At 34.7% G+C, this 17,768-nt stretch overlaps 1 protein-coding gene across 1 annotated transcript in view; it reads right to left on the reverse strand.

Annotated features, from left to right (window-relative positions):
• Positions 1-7,615: 7,615 nt before the first annotated feature.
• Positions 7,616-17,768, reverse strand: part of BTBD8 (BTB domain containing 8) — a gene marked incomplete at its 5' end in the record, with an annotated part of 91,003 nt that continues 80,850 nt past the window's right edge. Inside the window, 5 exons of the mRNA XM_082668481.1 lie at positions 7,616-8,228; positions 9,528-11,858; positions 13,183-13,322; positions 13,780-13,867; positions 14,136-14,844. Of these exons, the coding sequence (XP_082524607.1) occupies positions 7,759-8,228; positions 9,528-11,858; positions 13,183-13,322; positions 13,780-13,867; positions 14,136-14,844 (3,738 nt within the window). The 3' untranslated portion in view covers positions 7,616-7,758. The remainder of the gene's footprint in view (positions 8,229-9,527; positions 11,859-13,182; positions 13,323-13,779; positions 13,868-14,135; positions 14,845-17,768) is intronic.

Genomic DNA, 17,768 nt, shown 5'->3' on the forward strand with positions numbered 1-17,768 from the left:
TTCTGTATCTGTGAGTCTGCTTCTTTTTTATGTTCACTAGTTTGTTGTATTTTTTAGATTCCACAAATAAGTGATAACATACAGTATTTGTCTTTCTCTGTTTGACTTATTTCACTTAGTATAATGCCCTCCAAGTCCATCCATGTTGTTGCAAATGGCAAAGTTTCGTTCTTTTTTATGGCTGAATAATATTCCACTCTGTGTGTGTGTGTGTGTGTGTGTGTGTGTGTATTTATATATATATACACACTGCATTTTCTTTATCCATTCATCTGTTGATGGACAATTAGATTACTTCCATATCTTGGCAATTGTAAATAATCTCACCTTTTCTTATAGTACTTTTTGGCATCATTGTTTCAAGTTAAATTTTGGTATCTATGGAGATGATTTTTCTATGTTTGACCTATTAATGTGGATATAGTATATGAATAGGTTTCCCAACCTTAAATTGTCTTACATTCCTTAAATAAATTGCCACATATTATTTTAATATATTTCTGGATCTTTTAGGAATTTTGCATTGATTATTATAAGTGATATTATTCCATAATTTTCTCTTTTATGCTATCTTTAGTTAAATTTTGGTGATCATATTATGATGGCTTCTTAAATTGCATCTGGAAGCTTTCTTCTTTCTCCAATATGCCAAAATGATAGATCTTGAATGCTTTCTCAGTTTCTTCCAAGGCTAAAAATCTGTGTAGATTTTCTGTCTTTTTTTGAGCCTGTTTTGGTAATTTATATATCTCTAGAAGTTATTCATTTCATCCAGGTTTTCTACTGTATTTATATGTAGTTGCATAAAATACTACCTTATTAATTTCTGTTGTTTTTTCTGTCTAATATTGTGTACTTATGCTTTTCTCTCCATTAAGCTAGTGTGTGGGTGGTTTTGTTTTTAAGAATTAGCCCTTAGATTTATCAGTTTTATTCTTTTTCTGACTTCTAATTAAGTTCCACTATTGCCTGTATTAATTCCTTTCTTCTACTTTCTTTGGATTCAATTTAATGTTATTTTTCTAACTTCTTGAGTTTGTGTTGTTCTCTATAATTTATCCAGATCAGAAGACTGTAGGAAAATATTCTATTTACTTTCTTGACTTTAAAAGTAGATTCTGCATGTTTTGAGAGTTTGGATCTAAGTAAAAGGACAATTTTGTAAGAGTGTTAGACATCTTCCTTAAGCATGTAATTGTTTAAGTGCAGGTATATTTCTATTTTAATTTTTTATCTAGCTCTCTTGCCTGACTAAAGTTGACCATAAATTGAATAAAAAGAGGTAAGCTTCAGAACATTTTATTTGAAAACCTTTTAGGGAAAAATACTGTATTTTTTGGAGTGGAAGTATTTTTTCCTAATATCTTCCTGATTTGGAAATGTATTATTTAATTGATTGGGATACTGTTATCATAAAATATAGAATCAGAATAGAATTGAAATTCTCAGATTAGAATTAAAATTCTTGTGATAATACTGGCTAAATTTGGAAGTAATTAAGAAACCATTGTGTGTAAGATGAATCACAAACACTGAAAGTAACTCATGCAATATTAACATGATAGAAACGTATACTTCTCATATCTAACTAGCTGGATTCAAAGTAGTCTTAATACAGGAATTTATAGTATAAATAATATACATATCACTGGAGAAGAGTATGTAGATAATTCCAATCTCAAAATAGCTCCTGCAATAAACCACTAAATTGAGACAAACCAAGTTCCCACCCCCCTACTCCCCCCCACCAAAAAAACACAAAGAAACAAAACTAGCAGTACATGGAGTGGGGAGTGGAAATATCATAGTTTGTTGGGTTTCTGAATTTTGAAAGACATATTATATACCTTGGTTGTCTCAACTGCATTTCAAATGTGACATGTCCAAATTGAAAATTATCTTTTTTTCAACTACAAAGCATCAGCCTTCCATTTTTTACCTATTAGAATTCTGGGGTATGAAGAGGAATCACCTTTATCCCTTCTTCCAAGTCTTCATACTCAGTTGGTAACCACATCTTGTTCATTCTACCTCCTAATTTTCTCTCAAATCCATCTTCTTATTTCTATCTTCGCCATTTTTTCCTTAGTTTGGGTCTCTTTTTCTCCTTAATTATTCCAATGACCCCTTTACAGGTCTTCTTTCTTCCAGTCTCTTCTCTAAGATACTTTTCCACACTATGCAGCTAGAATAATCTTAACAAAACAGTCCTGGACTTCCCTAGTGGTCCAATGGTTAAGACTACATGCTTCCAATGCAGTGGGTGCAGGTTCGATCCCTGCTCAGGTAATAAGATCCCACATGCCGCACGGCAAGGCCAAAAATAACCCAAAAACAACAAACAAAAAACAGTCCTATAATATGTTTACCTTTGATTTAATATATTTAAAATATTTAATATGTTTGCCTAAATGGCTTTCCCCGTCCTTGGCATGGCTTACAGGTTCTTCATGTCCTGGCCTTCCTATACTTTTCCAGCTTTATCTTCCTCTACTGTTCCACATGCATTTAGTGCTTTAAACACCTGAAGTTCCTTGCAATGCCCTGTATCAGTTAGTATTCTTTGTGCTTGATCCCACCTTCTCCTGCCTCTTCCTTGATGGCCCCTGATTCATTGATTATTCCCAACCTCTTATTTTCAAAGTGCTAAAGTTACTTTTATCTTAAAAACAACAGTAACTTCAAGCTACCACTGTCTCTTTTTCAGTCAGGCTCCTTAAAAGAACAAGTTCTACTTCTTTACTTCCTGTTCACCTTTCAACCCACTGTAGTCTAGTTTCTGTCCTTACTACTACTCTAAAGAAAACACCAATTGACAAAAACTACCAATAAAGTCCTAATATCCAAATCCAATGTACTAGTCTAAGTGTGAACCTTGACATTTCAAACAGCATTTGACACTGTTAACCGCTACTACTTACCTAAAAACAAACATACTTATTTTTCTGTGCCTTGTAGAAAACATGAAAAATATGAGTTAAAAGATAAAAATAATAATCACCCCTTAACCATAACCACTATTAATACATACTTATTTCCTTCAAGTCTCTTTTTCTATGTACTTCTAAGTATAGAAAATTGGATGTTATATTTATAAATTAATATTCTGGTTTTTTTTCTTATAAGTATCTTCTCTTGACATGAAATAGATGTTTTGAAAACAATTTTAATCATTTCATAATGTGTTATATAGATGTACCATAATTTAGCCTTTCTGCTATTGACATTTAGCTAGTTTTCAGTTTTCACTTATATATCTAGCTCTCTGACAAACATTTTTGTAGACAAATCTTTGTCTCAGATTCTTCTTATTTCTCAATGGCAGGTCCCAAGAGGGGAAAGGACTAGTTTAAGGATATAAAGTTATAAACATTCTTGACATAGATTGCCTAATTACTTCCTGGAAAGGTAATTTACACTCCTACAGCAACATACAAGGATCCCAAACTTACCATTCTCTTGCTAACTGTTGAATTTTTTTTTACAAACTTTTAAAAATCCTTGCCACTTTGATAGGTTAAAGTAGAATCTCAGCCTTGATTTGCCCTTCTCTGATTAGTGGTGATTATACATTCACCACTGTCTCCTCTTATCTTTGGCCTCCTAGTTCTCTTACTTCTGAATATTCCTTTTCAGTCTCCTTTTCCGGCTTTTCTTTCTCTGACTATTCCACAGTATTTTGTCTTCAGCCTCTTGAATGTCCCACAGGCCTCACAAACGCAGTATGTCCTAAACTGAACTCATCCCCACTCCTGAGCTTGCTTCAATTTTTGGCTAATGACGTCATCCACAACCCAGGCACTTCAGTCAGAATCCTGAGTCTTCTAAGATGACTCCTTCCTCTCACCCAAAATCAATGTTTCTCCAATCCACATCTTAAACCTAATATGGCCACTCCTTCTATCTCCACAGCCATTGCCCTAGTTCAAGCCTTTATTATTTTAACACTCATCACTAGTCTACCTGCTTTGAACCCTGCTCTACTCAGTTGTACATACTGCTTCCAGAGTGATCATTCTAAAATGCAGATCTGATCATGCTCCTCTCTGTACTATATGTCCCTGTCCAACTTCATCTCTTGCCCTCTCCATCCATTCCCTTCTACTCTTCAGCCATATGGAACAAGAATTCCCCACTGCTTCTAAACTCTTTTTCTGCCGAATATGCCTCTTCCTTTGTCTTGTGAACTCTTACTAGTCCTAAAATAGTAAAGGAGCCTATCCAAGTATCATTCCATCATTTCTCTCTCCTGTGTACACTGATTACACTTCATACAGAGCTTTATTTTGACACAACTTAAAAAGTTTTAACAATCTCTCACTAAACTGAGATATTCAAGGACAGATACGATGCCATTCATCCTTTAATACCCAGAAATATCATGGGCCCTCAAATATGTGTGGAATAAATGTTATTTTTGATAGCAATTAAAAAATTCCTTTCTATCTTCTGCCACCATATCTCAATCTACCTAATGTCTCTGTTACCAAATCCTCTTCCGTTCCCCATTTCTAAGGTTGACAGAACTATTGTAATTGCATCTTGAGATCTGAGTGCTTCTCCAAAACAGGCCATCTTCATTACTGCTGACAGTTATCTTTCTGAAACACCTGGTTATGTTACCTAGTAACTTAAGAAACAAGTTTGATGACTACCCATTGTGAGCAGTAGGTGGTTATTTCCCCAAGAATGTGCAAACAGATTGTCCAGGGAGAGTTAAAAATAAATAAATGAATGCATAATGGAAAGAGACATGATGCCTACCAAATCCAGAGCTTTGACTATTTAAACATTTAAGCATAGTATTTAATAACTTCCAGAATCCAACTCCAACTCAGCTTTTTAGTCTTATCTTCTACCACTCTTTGTCTGCATCCTCAACACACATCCTGGTCACCATTCCTTAAGGTGCTCCTATGTCTAGAATGCCCTATCACCAAGCAAATTCCTACTCCTCCTGGAAAGCCAGCATCAGCTATTACTTGATTGCTGCAAGAGATGGTACAAAGGGGCTTCAGACTCTCTCCATAATCTTCATCAGTCCTCCACCAAGAACTCAAATTTAAAAAAAATAAGATTTTTTTTTGTATGGATGGAGTTTTTGAGTCTTAGGTAAACTATGTATAAAAGCATGTTTTAAAAATGTTTGTATTTTTATTGATCTGTAACATACAATCTAAGGAAAAGCAAAGTACTTCCTATAAAAGTTCATCTTCAAGTCAAGTTGCCTGGCCTACACTTCCAACTAGATTGCAGCCACCAAGCCCCTTTATAGAAATTCTGAAGCTTCACTGAATATTACTTGCCCTTAAGAAGCTTTCTCTAATCTTTTCTTCCTGACAATCTGTTCATAGCTTTTCCCTCTGAGCTATTACAACTCTGACCATATACAATTGCTATCTTACCAAACAATAGCATAATGTGTTATTTCTCTCTTAGTTTCTTCCACTAGAGTAGCTCATCCAGGGTAAGGATGCTACATCAGTCTCCTTATGTATAAAATAAAGATAAGACATATCTCATAGAACTGTTGTGAGAATTAGATGTTAATGCATATTTAAAGCACTCAGCACAGTGTCTAACATTTAATAAGTGTTAAATAAATTTTAGTAGTTATTTTTCAGTATATGTTTGTTGAATGATAAAGAACTAGCCCAGAGTCCTGCAGGAAACAGACTGGTAGATGTGTTGTTCACAAAAGGGCATGATAAGAAAACACGTCCTGAAATTACCTAAGAGGTCATACTTAAGGACTTAAGTCCTTCCCTACTATCTATTTGCAAATGTGACATGAAAGAAATGAAGCTTCAATTATAAATTTGTGAACTTCTGAGGTAGTTTATTAAAAATAACAAAACAATTTCACATTTGGAGAAAAAGAAAACACACTGTCTTGGAAATCTGTGCTGTTTCTGACTCTATCATATAGTATTTCTTTATGCTACAAACTATCTATGAATGAATTTGTTTTCAGATTTTATGATAAAAGTCAAATGAAGTGTGTTGTGTGGTAGAGATAACATCTAACTGAAATTAAGGAATACTGGATTCTAACTCACAAATCAGTGTGGGACCCTGGGCAATTTTAAAATTCCTCTGGGCTTCAGAGTCCTCCTTGGGAATTTGAAGGGATTAAACTAACCTCTAAATTCCCATCCAGCTTTAAGACACAAAGTTCTTATAATACTGTTTTTGACCTTTTTCTTATATGGTTTTCCCTCCTCATTAGAAACTGAACTCTTTTGGGTGGCAGGAATCAAACCTTATTTATCTTCACACTTCAGTGCCTAGAACAAATGTGTTTCTTGACTGTTTGAATGAATGAGTGTCCCTTGCAGAGCTTCTAATTAAAAAAGGTATGGTATAACAGGTTAGTAGCTAATATTAACATTAATATGTTATTATATAAGAATACCAAATGATTGTGCATCAATATAATTGTTGATATTCAATATAGTTACAGGTTCTCGCTAATGTTGATCATTTGTTGAAAACTTTGTGAATTTATTATTTTTTTATTTTTATTTTTGGCCGCGCTGCACAGTTTACAGGATCTTAGTTCCCTGACCAGGGATTAAACCTGGGCCACAGCAGTGAAAGCACTGAGTCTTAACCACTGGACCGCCAGGGAATTGCCCGAAACTTTGTTAATTTAGAAAAGGAATTCTAAGCCAAAATATTTCCTTCTGGTCTATTTTAGAGAAATTATTAGTTAGTTACAAAGCTTTGAGAGGTGCCAATTCTACTAAATCCCATCACCCTAAGGGTAACATCCACCAATATCAAGTAGGTAACCAAGTGTTCACTCCCCAGTAGAATTTTGTAAAAAAGATGTTTATCTTTGCCTTTCTACCAAAATTACAGACTGAAAGACAATCTGATCAAGGAAATAAGGAACTAGAGCATATAGACAAATAGAAAAGCAAACGTACATGTATGTGCACACACATGCACACAATTTAACTCTATAACTCAATTGCCTCATGTACCCATTTTCAAGGTAATATTTAGTGCAGGATTACTGCAGATGCAGTTCAAAAATATCTCTACCATGGAATGAAAAATGGAGAGTGATTAACTATAAAGGAAGTCTATATAGATAAAACAGATGGACAGTTTTCCCACTTTTTTTCAACAAGGGCAGATGCCTTTCCGCGGATATATCCCAAAAAGAGTTACAGGAAATTCCACTTCTCCTGTTTTAGCAAAAATGTCAGTGAAATTTGAGATGCATTTACTTGACAATTTCCTGGACGTGAATTGTTGGGAAAGCGAAGGTTTTTTCTAATATTAAGCTATCAGCCTCAACCATACCAACCTGCGTTTGAATGTTACAAATTAACTCTACATAAATTGACACAAGCACAATAAGTTTTTTTATTGTTAAATTATGGTTACCATATGCAGAGCAAAAAGTAAAGGGACTGTTCTACTGGTGCATTCACATTTTAAATTATTGAATGATAAACAAGTAAATGAATGAGCAGTTAGGAAAGGAAAACTAAAGCAAGGGTTTCCTTACAAGTCTTCTAATTTCTCTAATAATTATAGAAAACATGCTCAAGATTTTTAGAAAAACACTTTTTTCTACATGTGATATATTAATAAACAAACTATGTTTACTTCAGTAAATTGGAAAGACTTCCTCAATATTAAGGATAGTCTAATAGGCTAATGCAATTATCACTTGGATATAATATAAGCATCAAAAAAATAAAGGGGTGGCATAGATTAACATTTTCCAAAGTGTTAATACTCTTAATGCTGAGTTTCTAGTTCCAGAATTGTCCATTCCCCTTGGGGTGAACAATCCTCAGAGGAAAAACTAGCCATGGTGATGCTTGCTGAGGAATCATCGAATGGAGATGTTAGTTCACTCCATCTGTTTAAAGTGTCAACATGTGCTTTACCCTGAGGTTTTGAGCTGTCTCGTGCTAAAAGTAGTGTCTGATTGATTAGATACTGTGCTAAATTTAAGTCTTCAGGAATAGAATTTGTAATATTTAAGTTTGAATCCTCTTCAGAGAGCAGTTGCTTTAATAGCGTCCAATCTTGTTTTGCAAAGTGTTGCTCATCTTCAAAATCCATGTCTGTAACATGTGTTTCTGATTCCATTTTCTGCTCAAATGCTTCTGTTACATCCATTTCATATATTGGAGAGAGGGTTTTTGAAGGCCGATGGTCATACATGTAGTTTTGTGCCACTGTGTCACAATCATCTATGTCTCCTGAAATAATTCATAATACTAAACAATGTAAAAACTGCACATGTTGGTACCCCTCAGAGTTCTGTAGAACAATATTAACACAATATAACAGTTATTGTCCAAAAAAAAACAGAGAATGGGAAAAATAACATTTATACAAAATTGACAAGATTTCTGAGGCATTTCTTTTTCTACGTTTGAAAAAAAAAACTCAAAGGTAATGTTTAGCAGCAAAATCAACATAGGCAACTAACAATAATTCTCCAGTTTAATTTGAAAACTTGTGATACAGAAAACAGAAATTATTTAAACATAAACAGAACGCGCACATGTATCTAATTCACTATAATAGAAATTTAAAGAGAAAATAAGAGGCGGTTATTTGATGGTGACTTTTAAGGTAAGTCAGTTTCAAAGGGAGAATAAATACATTTTATCTAAAGACTTACTTTATCTAAAGACTTATATATTGCACATGCAAAGGAGGATGCAAGCAAGGACAAAAAAAAGTACAACTTTAAAGAGTTCCCTATTCTTGTGATTTTGCTGAACAGGGACTACTGATAAGTATTTTTCTTAGTTCTGGTATACATTAGCTACTCAGTCAGCCACTATTGCATATTTTAAATGTGGGTCATGGTTCAAATTACTATAATAAGGAAGACAAACACACAAAACAATTAGACAGGAAACCATCTATACATATGAAATAAGCCTGGGATTTTTTCATATATTATCATTGCTTCTAAATATAATCTCTTTTAGGAAATTTATCTTTTTACTTGAAAATTTTAGAATAGAATTATAGTGATCCTGAAAGTCTTAATCTCTGTAAAATGTATATAAATTTTAATAATTAATCTAGTTAAAATAGTTCAGTGCTTTTAGTTACATATTACTATACTTATTGCACAGCCCTCTTAGATATATATTAGCATAGTTCATAAATCATATCCAATGTATAATAAAATTTCTAATAGTCAATAATTCCTATGTTAAATTAGACATAAATAACTAAATAATAGCAAACTAAGTTTTTCCCTTTATTCTTTCATGTAAAATCTCTTAGTAGGTTAGCTGTAATAAACCACCCAAATTTTTACTAGATATGAATTTTTCACTAAGATTTTAAGTGAACAATAAAGAGTAACGAGCTATTTTCATTCTATTAAGAAATTTCAGTTTTCATTTAAAATTTGAATCTGTTGCTTAAGTAATTATTCTATCTAACTAAAATATAACATTCAGGGCTACCTACAACTTTAAAATTCTATAAACTCATTTTCTTATGGATTTAGCATTTCTATATCTGTACATTACCTGCAGATAAAGCAATATTAGCTTTCTTGGTAGCTGCAGAATGGCTCTCTTTCACTTGACCTTCTGGAGGCAGAACTTGACTCCAATAAGAGTCCAGAGATTTTGTAGAGCTGTTCTTTGGTATGTCAGAATTGGGGTCTCTTTGATGAAGTTCCAGATGACATGGTCTTTCTTGAGATTTTATATCACTATCTGAAAGTTTGCTGCGTGGCTGAAAGTCATTAACCACATTGCTTCCACTGTTTACTTTTTTATCTTCTGGAGGAAGCTGTCTGCCTCCTCTGGACAGGACATCTGTTGTGCTCTTTTTTTCTGTGGCTGAAGCACTCTGTTTATCTTTTCTTGAAGAGTCAATGCTACTAAGACCCAAGGGAGAGCTTTTGTTTTTATATACACTATTGGCTTTCTCTTGTCTACATTCTAAAATACTACCTTTACTTCCTTGTGAGTATCTGGAGTAGCAGACCCTTCCGTGATGTTCATGAGAAACACCATCAAAAACATCAGAAGGTGAAGGCGAATCTACAGAAGGCTGAAAGGGAGCATGGACTTCCCCTTCATCAGATCCCAGTTCTTCACATTCATCTACCGAAAGTAAAACTGACCTTTTAAAATTTTTAGTTGCACGAAACTCGTGACTTTCATTTTCAGTTGCATCTTCAAAAGCTAAATTAATTATTCCCTGAAACTGCTGAAGAGCTGGGTTAGATGTAGAGAAATTTTCTGCAACATTTTCAGCTTCAGACCTTTCATCTTCTGTTTCATCTGCTGAGGAAGAAACCTGATCTACTTCCTGAGCAAACTGGATACTGCCTCGTGGAATATTTTCTTTTTCCCTAGGGTGGACTCTTGTAGATCGAGACCAAATTTCTGGCCTTTTCCTAGGAATCTCATCATCACTTGTCGAATTAACTTGGAAAAGATCATTACTACTTTGCTTTTTCATTTTCACTTCAATTCTTAAGTTACTATCATATATTTTTAATTCTTCAGGAGTACTGGTGTCACTGCTACTTCTTCCAAGAAAATCATGGCACAGCATAGTGCCACATTTAGAAATACCCCTGTCATTTGACCCATCATCATCCTGAGACCCTCCAGCATCATAGTCTTCAGATCTAGGCTTTATGTCATCAGAGGATGTTGTAGCACTGCCACTGTCAGATTCAGGACTCTCTCTCTGATGCAGAACACTGGTACTCAAATTCCAGTGACTCATGAATGGAGCTTCTGGAGTTTCATGGCTCTCTGGAGTTTCTGTTGTTTCCATGTCTTTAGGAGAATTTTTCCCTGGTATTTGTTCCAAAAAACACTTGGAGGAAGTATTTGAGTCTACTGTAGCATGTTTGTCTCCATTCATGGCAGAGTCATCAGAAAACTGATGGGGAACTGTCTGTTCTTCCACATGAATTCTAGGTTTTCTGTCATCTTGACCAGAATTTAAGGTACCATTTGTCTGTTCAGGAACACAAGGTAAAACATCTTTCACACATTTAATGTTTAATTTTTTGTTTGTATCTTTTCTCCCTGCTTGCTTCTCCCTATCTGACACTGAATGGACTTGCTCTACATTTGTTGAATCTAGGTCACAAACTGGATTAGAGTTCAAAGAGTTTTCATTTGGATTTGAAATCATGGATTTTAGAGCAGTGGTGCTATAAAATTCTGGATCTACATTATCACTCTCATCAGAATGACAATGTATTTTAACTGTGTTGCACTGATCTGTTTTTTTGTGACCAGAAAAATTTGTTTCACTTTTATCTGAACAAATCTGTTTTGATTCCAGTTCATGTTTTATTAATTTATCTAGATTTGAAATATTTTGGCATTCTAACACCAACTTCTCTTTTTCTTGATTGTTTAATGGCTTTTGTGGGTCAAGTATGCATGGTGACTGACATGCTTCTGTATCACTGATTTCGGCTGTGAGATTAATTAGAGGTTCATGAGGCTTCTGTTCAGAAACATTGCCTTTGTTATTATTATCACATACATCACGAAGCACACTTTTTTGGACAACAGATGGTTCACTTTTTAAAGGTCTCAGAGAAGAAGGCTGAGTCTTCAATATAACCTGTCCAGGAAGTGTTTTCTGTTTTGAATCCTTATTATTCAAAGTTTCACCTTTCTTAGATTGATTTAGGTTTTTAGGCATTGCTACTATTTTTGCACTAATCTTAGGCAATGTTGTTTGTCCTTGCTTGACAGTTTTTCTCTTAGGTGTTTGTTTATCTGTAGTTACACTGTGGTCCAATTTTGTCACATTTTCATCAGACTGCCTTGAAGACCCTGAAGATTTTACTGAATGTGGTGACTCTCCTTGGGATCCTAAGTAAAGAAAATTCAAAAATATACCTTCCAGTTTGTGAGTGAAATTCAATATTTGTTTTTAAATCCCTTTAGAAGAAATAAAATAGATAACAATGAAATGGTAACATAATGATCAAACGGACAATTACAAATTAGGCGTTAGTGATGTGATAAAATAAAAAAAAATTATTACAAATATAGAGGAAGTATTCCAGTATCTTAAGTAAAATTATTAAAATAGGATCTCTCCTCCTCAAGTAAAGAGCATTGATCCTATGCCAGAATTGGATTTGCATAAATATATGGGGGTAGAAAAATCTGATTTTCTTATGCCAAAAGAGCAGTAAGGGTCTTTCTTCCCTTTGAAGTTCTAGGGGGAAAAACAGACTGTTCCACATAGCTGAAAAGCAGAATCAAGCTAAAACACAAAATAGAAATGTTGAAATTGTTGCAATTTTTTTCCTCAAACAGTAACAAAGCTAATTTATTTCTCATAGCCAGATCATTATTATTGTAGGTCATTAGGGTTAACAACTTAGATCTGCAGTTGAAACTAAAGCTGGTAACTGGAAAGAAAGAGGATTAATTTTGGGAATTCATTTGTTTATAATGGTTGAAATCCTAGAGATGATATTTTGAGCATTTAAATATGTCAAACAGAATTATCAAATCTTTTTAAATGTTTAATTTTTAGCTGTCACTAGAACATGAATAACTTTTCTCTGGCTTACTTTTAAATTTACTTTCAGTATTAATTCATTACCTACCTCAAAATTGGTTTTAGCATTTTACACACTGCTCTTACATAGGTGAATGCTTAATGCATAAAGCAAATTAATTTTTAAATTCAGTTATTATATTAGCAAATTATGCAATCTGATCAGTATTCTTCTCTTTATTAGAATATGGAAAAACAACAGGCATAGCACAGAGCCCAGAGGGAAAATTCTTCCTCCCTACGTATTACAGCTCTCTAGATTGTACCATTAGTTTTTAAAGAGCTCTTTAGTGTTGGTTTTGCAGATGGAATTCTTATATTTATCAATGAAACTTTGAAGAAGCACAGGTATAATACACAGAAGGACCAGAAATGCAGATAACCTAGTGACTTCCTTAATTATTTTTTTCACAAAAGAAAATAAAAACTAAACTCACACCCCAAAACACCAAAATACTTGTCTGAAAAGTGGAAGAATAAAATCTCATCTCTAAAATATGAAATGAATGTAAAATGAGTGAAACCACGTTATACTTTGCTTATTTGTTGCTAAAGTTCCAGAATCAGAGTTCTGCTTATTCAATTTAAACAAGGAAGTAATACCTGGGAGTATTTCAACTTTACCTTGAGTTTTAGCAAGATTAACTGTGGCATTCTTTGTCCTCTGCTGAGCTGTACCACGTCCATTGCCATTTCCTCTTTTCTTTAAAATTGCCTGTGGTACTGGATCACTGTATCCTTTGCTGGTGACCTTCTTTAGCACACTAAGAAAAATTATTTGCGTTCAGTATTACACTGAGATTCCAAAACATACTTTTTTAAAAGACCCATACATGAAATATATTTTTCACAATACTGTAAATCAACTATACTTCAATTAAAAAAAAACAAAAAAAGTATTTTTTCTCAAAGAAATAAAAAATATATCTCTTTTCTGAAAATAGAAAAAACCATAGGTTCTGAAGTGTTTAAGTTTATAAAACTGTCGATCAACTATGGTAAAGCAATGCATAATAAGGTACCACAGTATAAATTATTCTTCTACAATTTTGTATCAATCGTCATTTTACATAATAAATAAGAAAAGTTTTTAAATATCATTATGTAAATATACTAAATTTTCTAACAAAGGAAAGATATTTTAACAATATTTAGCTAGAAGTTAGTATATAATTAACTTCCAGAGAAAGCTAATGTCTAGGTAAAACAATGAATGCTTACCTGTTATTTATATTAGTTTCTTGTTCATGAATGCTTTTTTTATTGGAAGTTCCATTGGTAACTTTTGAAACAGGTCGAGATTTTACTGCTATAAATTAAGAAGAGTGAGCCATGAGATTGAGGAATAAATATGTAATAAGTATGTATAAATTCACTGGTCATACACTATATACAAAATTAAACGTTACGGTGAGAAAAACTGTTTTTTCTCAGTTTGCATGAATATATGTTACTAAAATCTCTTTGCATTTGAAACTAAATAAAAGTCGAAACATAGGTTCATTTTTTTCTAGGAACTTTAACTGTTCCTAAAAAGCTCCTCAATAGCTATTAAAAATTAGAGTGTTAAAACCCACCTATAGTGGAAGTTTTGATACTTTCTACACTGTTTTTCACAGTCTGTCCTGGAGAGTCACAAAGGGAAAATTTATGACCAGAAGGCTTCTCTTTTATTGACCCATTTTCTTTTGGTTCATCCAGACAGTCAGTGGAAGTCAGTAATTCCATACTTGAATTTGTAGATCTGCTGGAGGGCCCTGAAATCCTGAGGCATGGAGAATCTTTGCCTGTCACTTTCTTCAAAGGCTTTGCTTTGGCATGCACGTTTAAGTTCCCAGTGAGTACCTTGGGTCTGGCACCTGTAATTTGACCTTCCTGATTTCTCACTCCTTTTCCATTTACTGAATTTTTCTGTCCATTTGCTGCTGCTGCTGCTGATCTTTCCACAACTTGTCTAGGTGACATGTTTGCTGACTTTGCATTATCACCGTTTTCTGTTTTGGGCTTTATTATAGGTTTGGGCTTTCCAGAAACATTTTTTCCCACAGTTTTTAATTCTTTTGTACTCTTGGATGCGGTTTTTGTACCATCCTTTTCCTTTAAATCATCATGCTTCAAAGTTTTATTTATAGAATTTCTATTAGTACTTGATGAATGTCCAGACGCTCCTAATCCATCAGATTTCATCTTTTGATTCGTAGAGGGACAACTCCAATACTCTTTCTTGTTACTTTCTCTCCAAGATTTGTTTTTTATAGCACCAGGGTCAGAAACTTGTCTCCTTTGCTACAAAGAAGAAAAAAAATACTCTGTAACTTGACTGAAGTCTTGGACATAATACTTTATGTTTCAATAGCCAGTTTTTCAAAGAGGAAAAAGCAGCAAAATTCAGATTATGATTTAGGGCCACTTAAAACTTGAATGATCTGGGGTCATTTGAATGTGTCTTTGATCACATTACCTTAATCAAATCTGAAATAAAACATACAAAATTAACAGGAAATTCTACTTTAAGAGGCATACTATTTAACTTTATGAAGTTATGGTAGAGATGAATACTTAATGGTGTCAGGATGCCTTGGGTGAATGATAGCAATATCCAACATTTTTCGAGGGCCCACTCCCAGGTTCTGTGCTCAGATGCTTTTCATGTATCATCTCACTTAATCCTCACAACAATTCTATGAGACAGCTCCTGTTGTTATCTCCATTTCTTCAACAAGAAACTGGGGATTAAAGCAGGTATGTAACCCAAGGCCACATGCTGATAAGGGATTGAACTAGGACTTGAGCTCAGGATTTACTGCTTTAAGCAGGTAATCATCTGTATGTTAATGATTTTCACCAAAAATTCTCTCTTCAGTCCTATCCCAAATTCCAGAAATTTTATCACTAAATATTTAATCCTCTGGAAGCAAGGGCGGGGGTGGGGGGGGTGGGGAGGGGGAAGCCCCTGGGAAAGAACACATTACACCTGAAAAGTTTTCTTTTTTTATTTTTTTGGCTGTGCAGCATGGCACGTGAGATCTTATTCCCTGACCAGGGATCGACCCCATGCCCCCTACATTGGAAGCACGGAGTGTTAACCACTGGACCACCAGGGAAGTCCCTGAAAAGTTTGGTTTTTGAGAAAAAAAAAAACAAACCACAACATAGTAATACAGTACTGGTTGTCTGGAGAAAGGAAAAGGGGTCCTAAAAACAGGTGAAATAGATAAAAAGGGGAAAGTAGAAGGGCACTAAAGACAATGCACCTACTTTATAATTTTGCTTAGAACAACGTTGTATGGAAGGGAATAACAAAATTTTAAAAACTGGTAGGAATTACAGAATAAATTTTTAAGAATATATTGCCATTTGTTATATAAATACTCCCTTTTGGAAGCTGTATGAGACAGCGTCTGTGTTGTCTTCATCTTTGTATCCCTTAGCACCATGCCCATCACATACTGGGTACTCAAGAACATGTGATGATGGCTATCAAATCTGAGCACATATTGATATACAGTTCAAGGTCTAGTTATTTCTAAATATGAAAGCTTCTAATTACAATTAAAATTTGTCTAAGATAAAAATAACATAAATATGTGTGTGTCTATATTCACACATACATATGTATATACATAATAAATAACCTAGTTAAGTTTAGCAAAAGCAAGGTATAATAATAAAGGAATCATTAGATTCTTGTTCTAGCTTTGCTTTTAACTGAAGAATAGAAGATAGGATATTTAAGAAATCATTACTAATATCTCTGGGCCTCAGATTACTCATGTCTAGGGGTGGAGACTGGTCCCATTCAGTGCTGTGTACTAGGATTCTCTGTAATACTTATAAAGTTCAAATAGGCTAGATCAAATCTTAGCTCAAAAAAAATAACATTTCTCGGCTTCCCTGGTGGCGCAGTGGTTGAGAGTCCACCTGCCGATGCAGGGGACACGGGTTCGTGCCCTGGTCCGGGAAGATCCCACATGCCGTGGAGCGGCTGGGCCCGTGAGCCATGGCCGCTGAGCCTGCGCGTCCGGAACCTGTGCTCCGCAACGGGAGAGGCCACAACAGTGAGAGGCCCACATACCGCAAAAACAAACAGGCAAACAAAAAAACCATTTCTCTATTTTTAATACCTAAAACCAGGAAGACTCTGATGTTAGACCTCTTCCCACCCTTAAAACTAATCCTTCTTAATTCACTCTATCCTTGAATCTATCTACTTTAAAGCATCATGCTATGGGTGAGATCTATGTAGTATATGGGGTGCTCTACCCCTTTAGAAATTTCACATTAACATAGTATACCATGGTGAGGATTCAACGTATATGCATTTTTAGGCAATCTATGACTTACATCTACAAAGTTTATGTATGTTTCTTATATACAACTGACCAGTTGGGAATGGTCACCACATGCTATTGACAAAGATAAAGAAAAAAGAGTAACACTCTAAAGCCCTCCTCTTGGGACTTCCCTGGTGGCACAGTGGTTAAGAATCTGCCTGCTAATATAGGGGACATGGGTTTGATCCCTGGTCCGGTAAGATCCCACATGGGGTGGAGCAACTAAGCCTGTGTACCACAGCTACTGAGCCTGTGCTCTAGAGCCCACAAGCCACAACTACTGAAGCCCGTGAGCCCTAGAGCCCACTAGCCACAACTACTGAGCCCATGTGTTGCAACTACTGAAGCGTGCGCACCTAGAGCCCATGCTCTGCAACAAGAGAAGCCAATGCAATGAGAAGCCCGCACACCACAACAAACAGTAGCCCCGCTCACCGCAACTAGAGAAAGCCTGTGCGCAGCAACAAAGACCCAACGCAGCCAAAAATAAAAAATAAAATAAAGCATTCCTCTTGGACACACTTTCAGGTCTAGTACTATTCCTTTTTGTTGGTATTATTTTGTTTTACTTTTTATTATAGAAAAATTTAAACATAATCAAAGAAGACAGAACAGTATCATGAATCCCCACATACCTACTACCCAGCTTTAACAACTATCACCTCTTGGCCAATTCTGTTTCATATATAACTACCACCATTTTATTTTGAAGCAAATCCCAGACATCGTATAATTTTAGTCTTAAGTATTTTGGTACCAGCACTCTTCTTAAACGTTTCTATTTTATCTCATCAACTTTCTCCCACCTCTAAAAGATCTCATCTCATTTTGGAAGACACACTTATTCATACCACAGTTATTGAGGACTTACTACAT

Source organism: Grampus griseus, assembly GCF_964374135.1.
Source record: "Grampus griseus genome assembly, chromosome: 1".
NCBI lineage: Eukaryota > Metazoa > Chordata > Mammalia > Artiodactyla > Delphinidae > Grampus > Grampus griseus.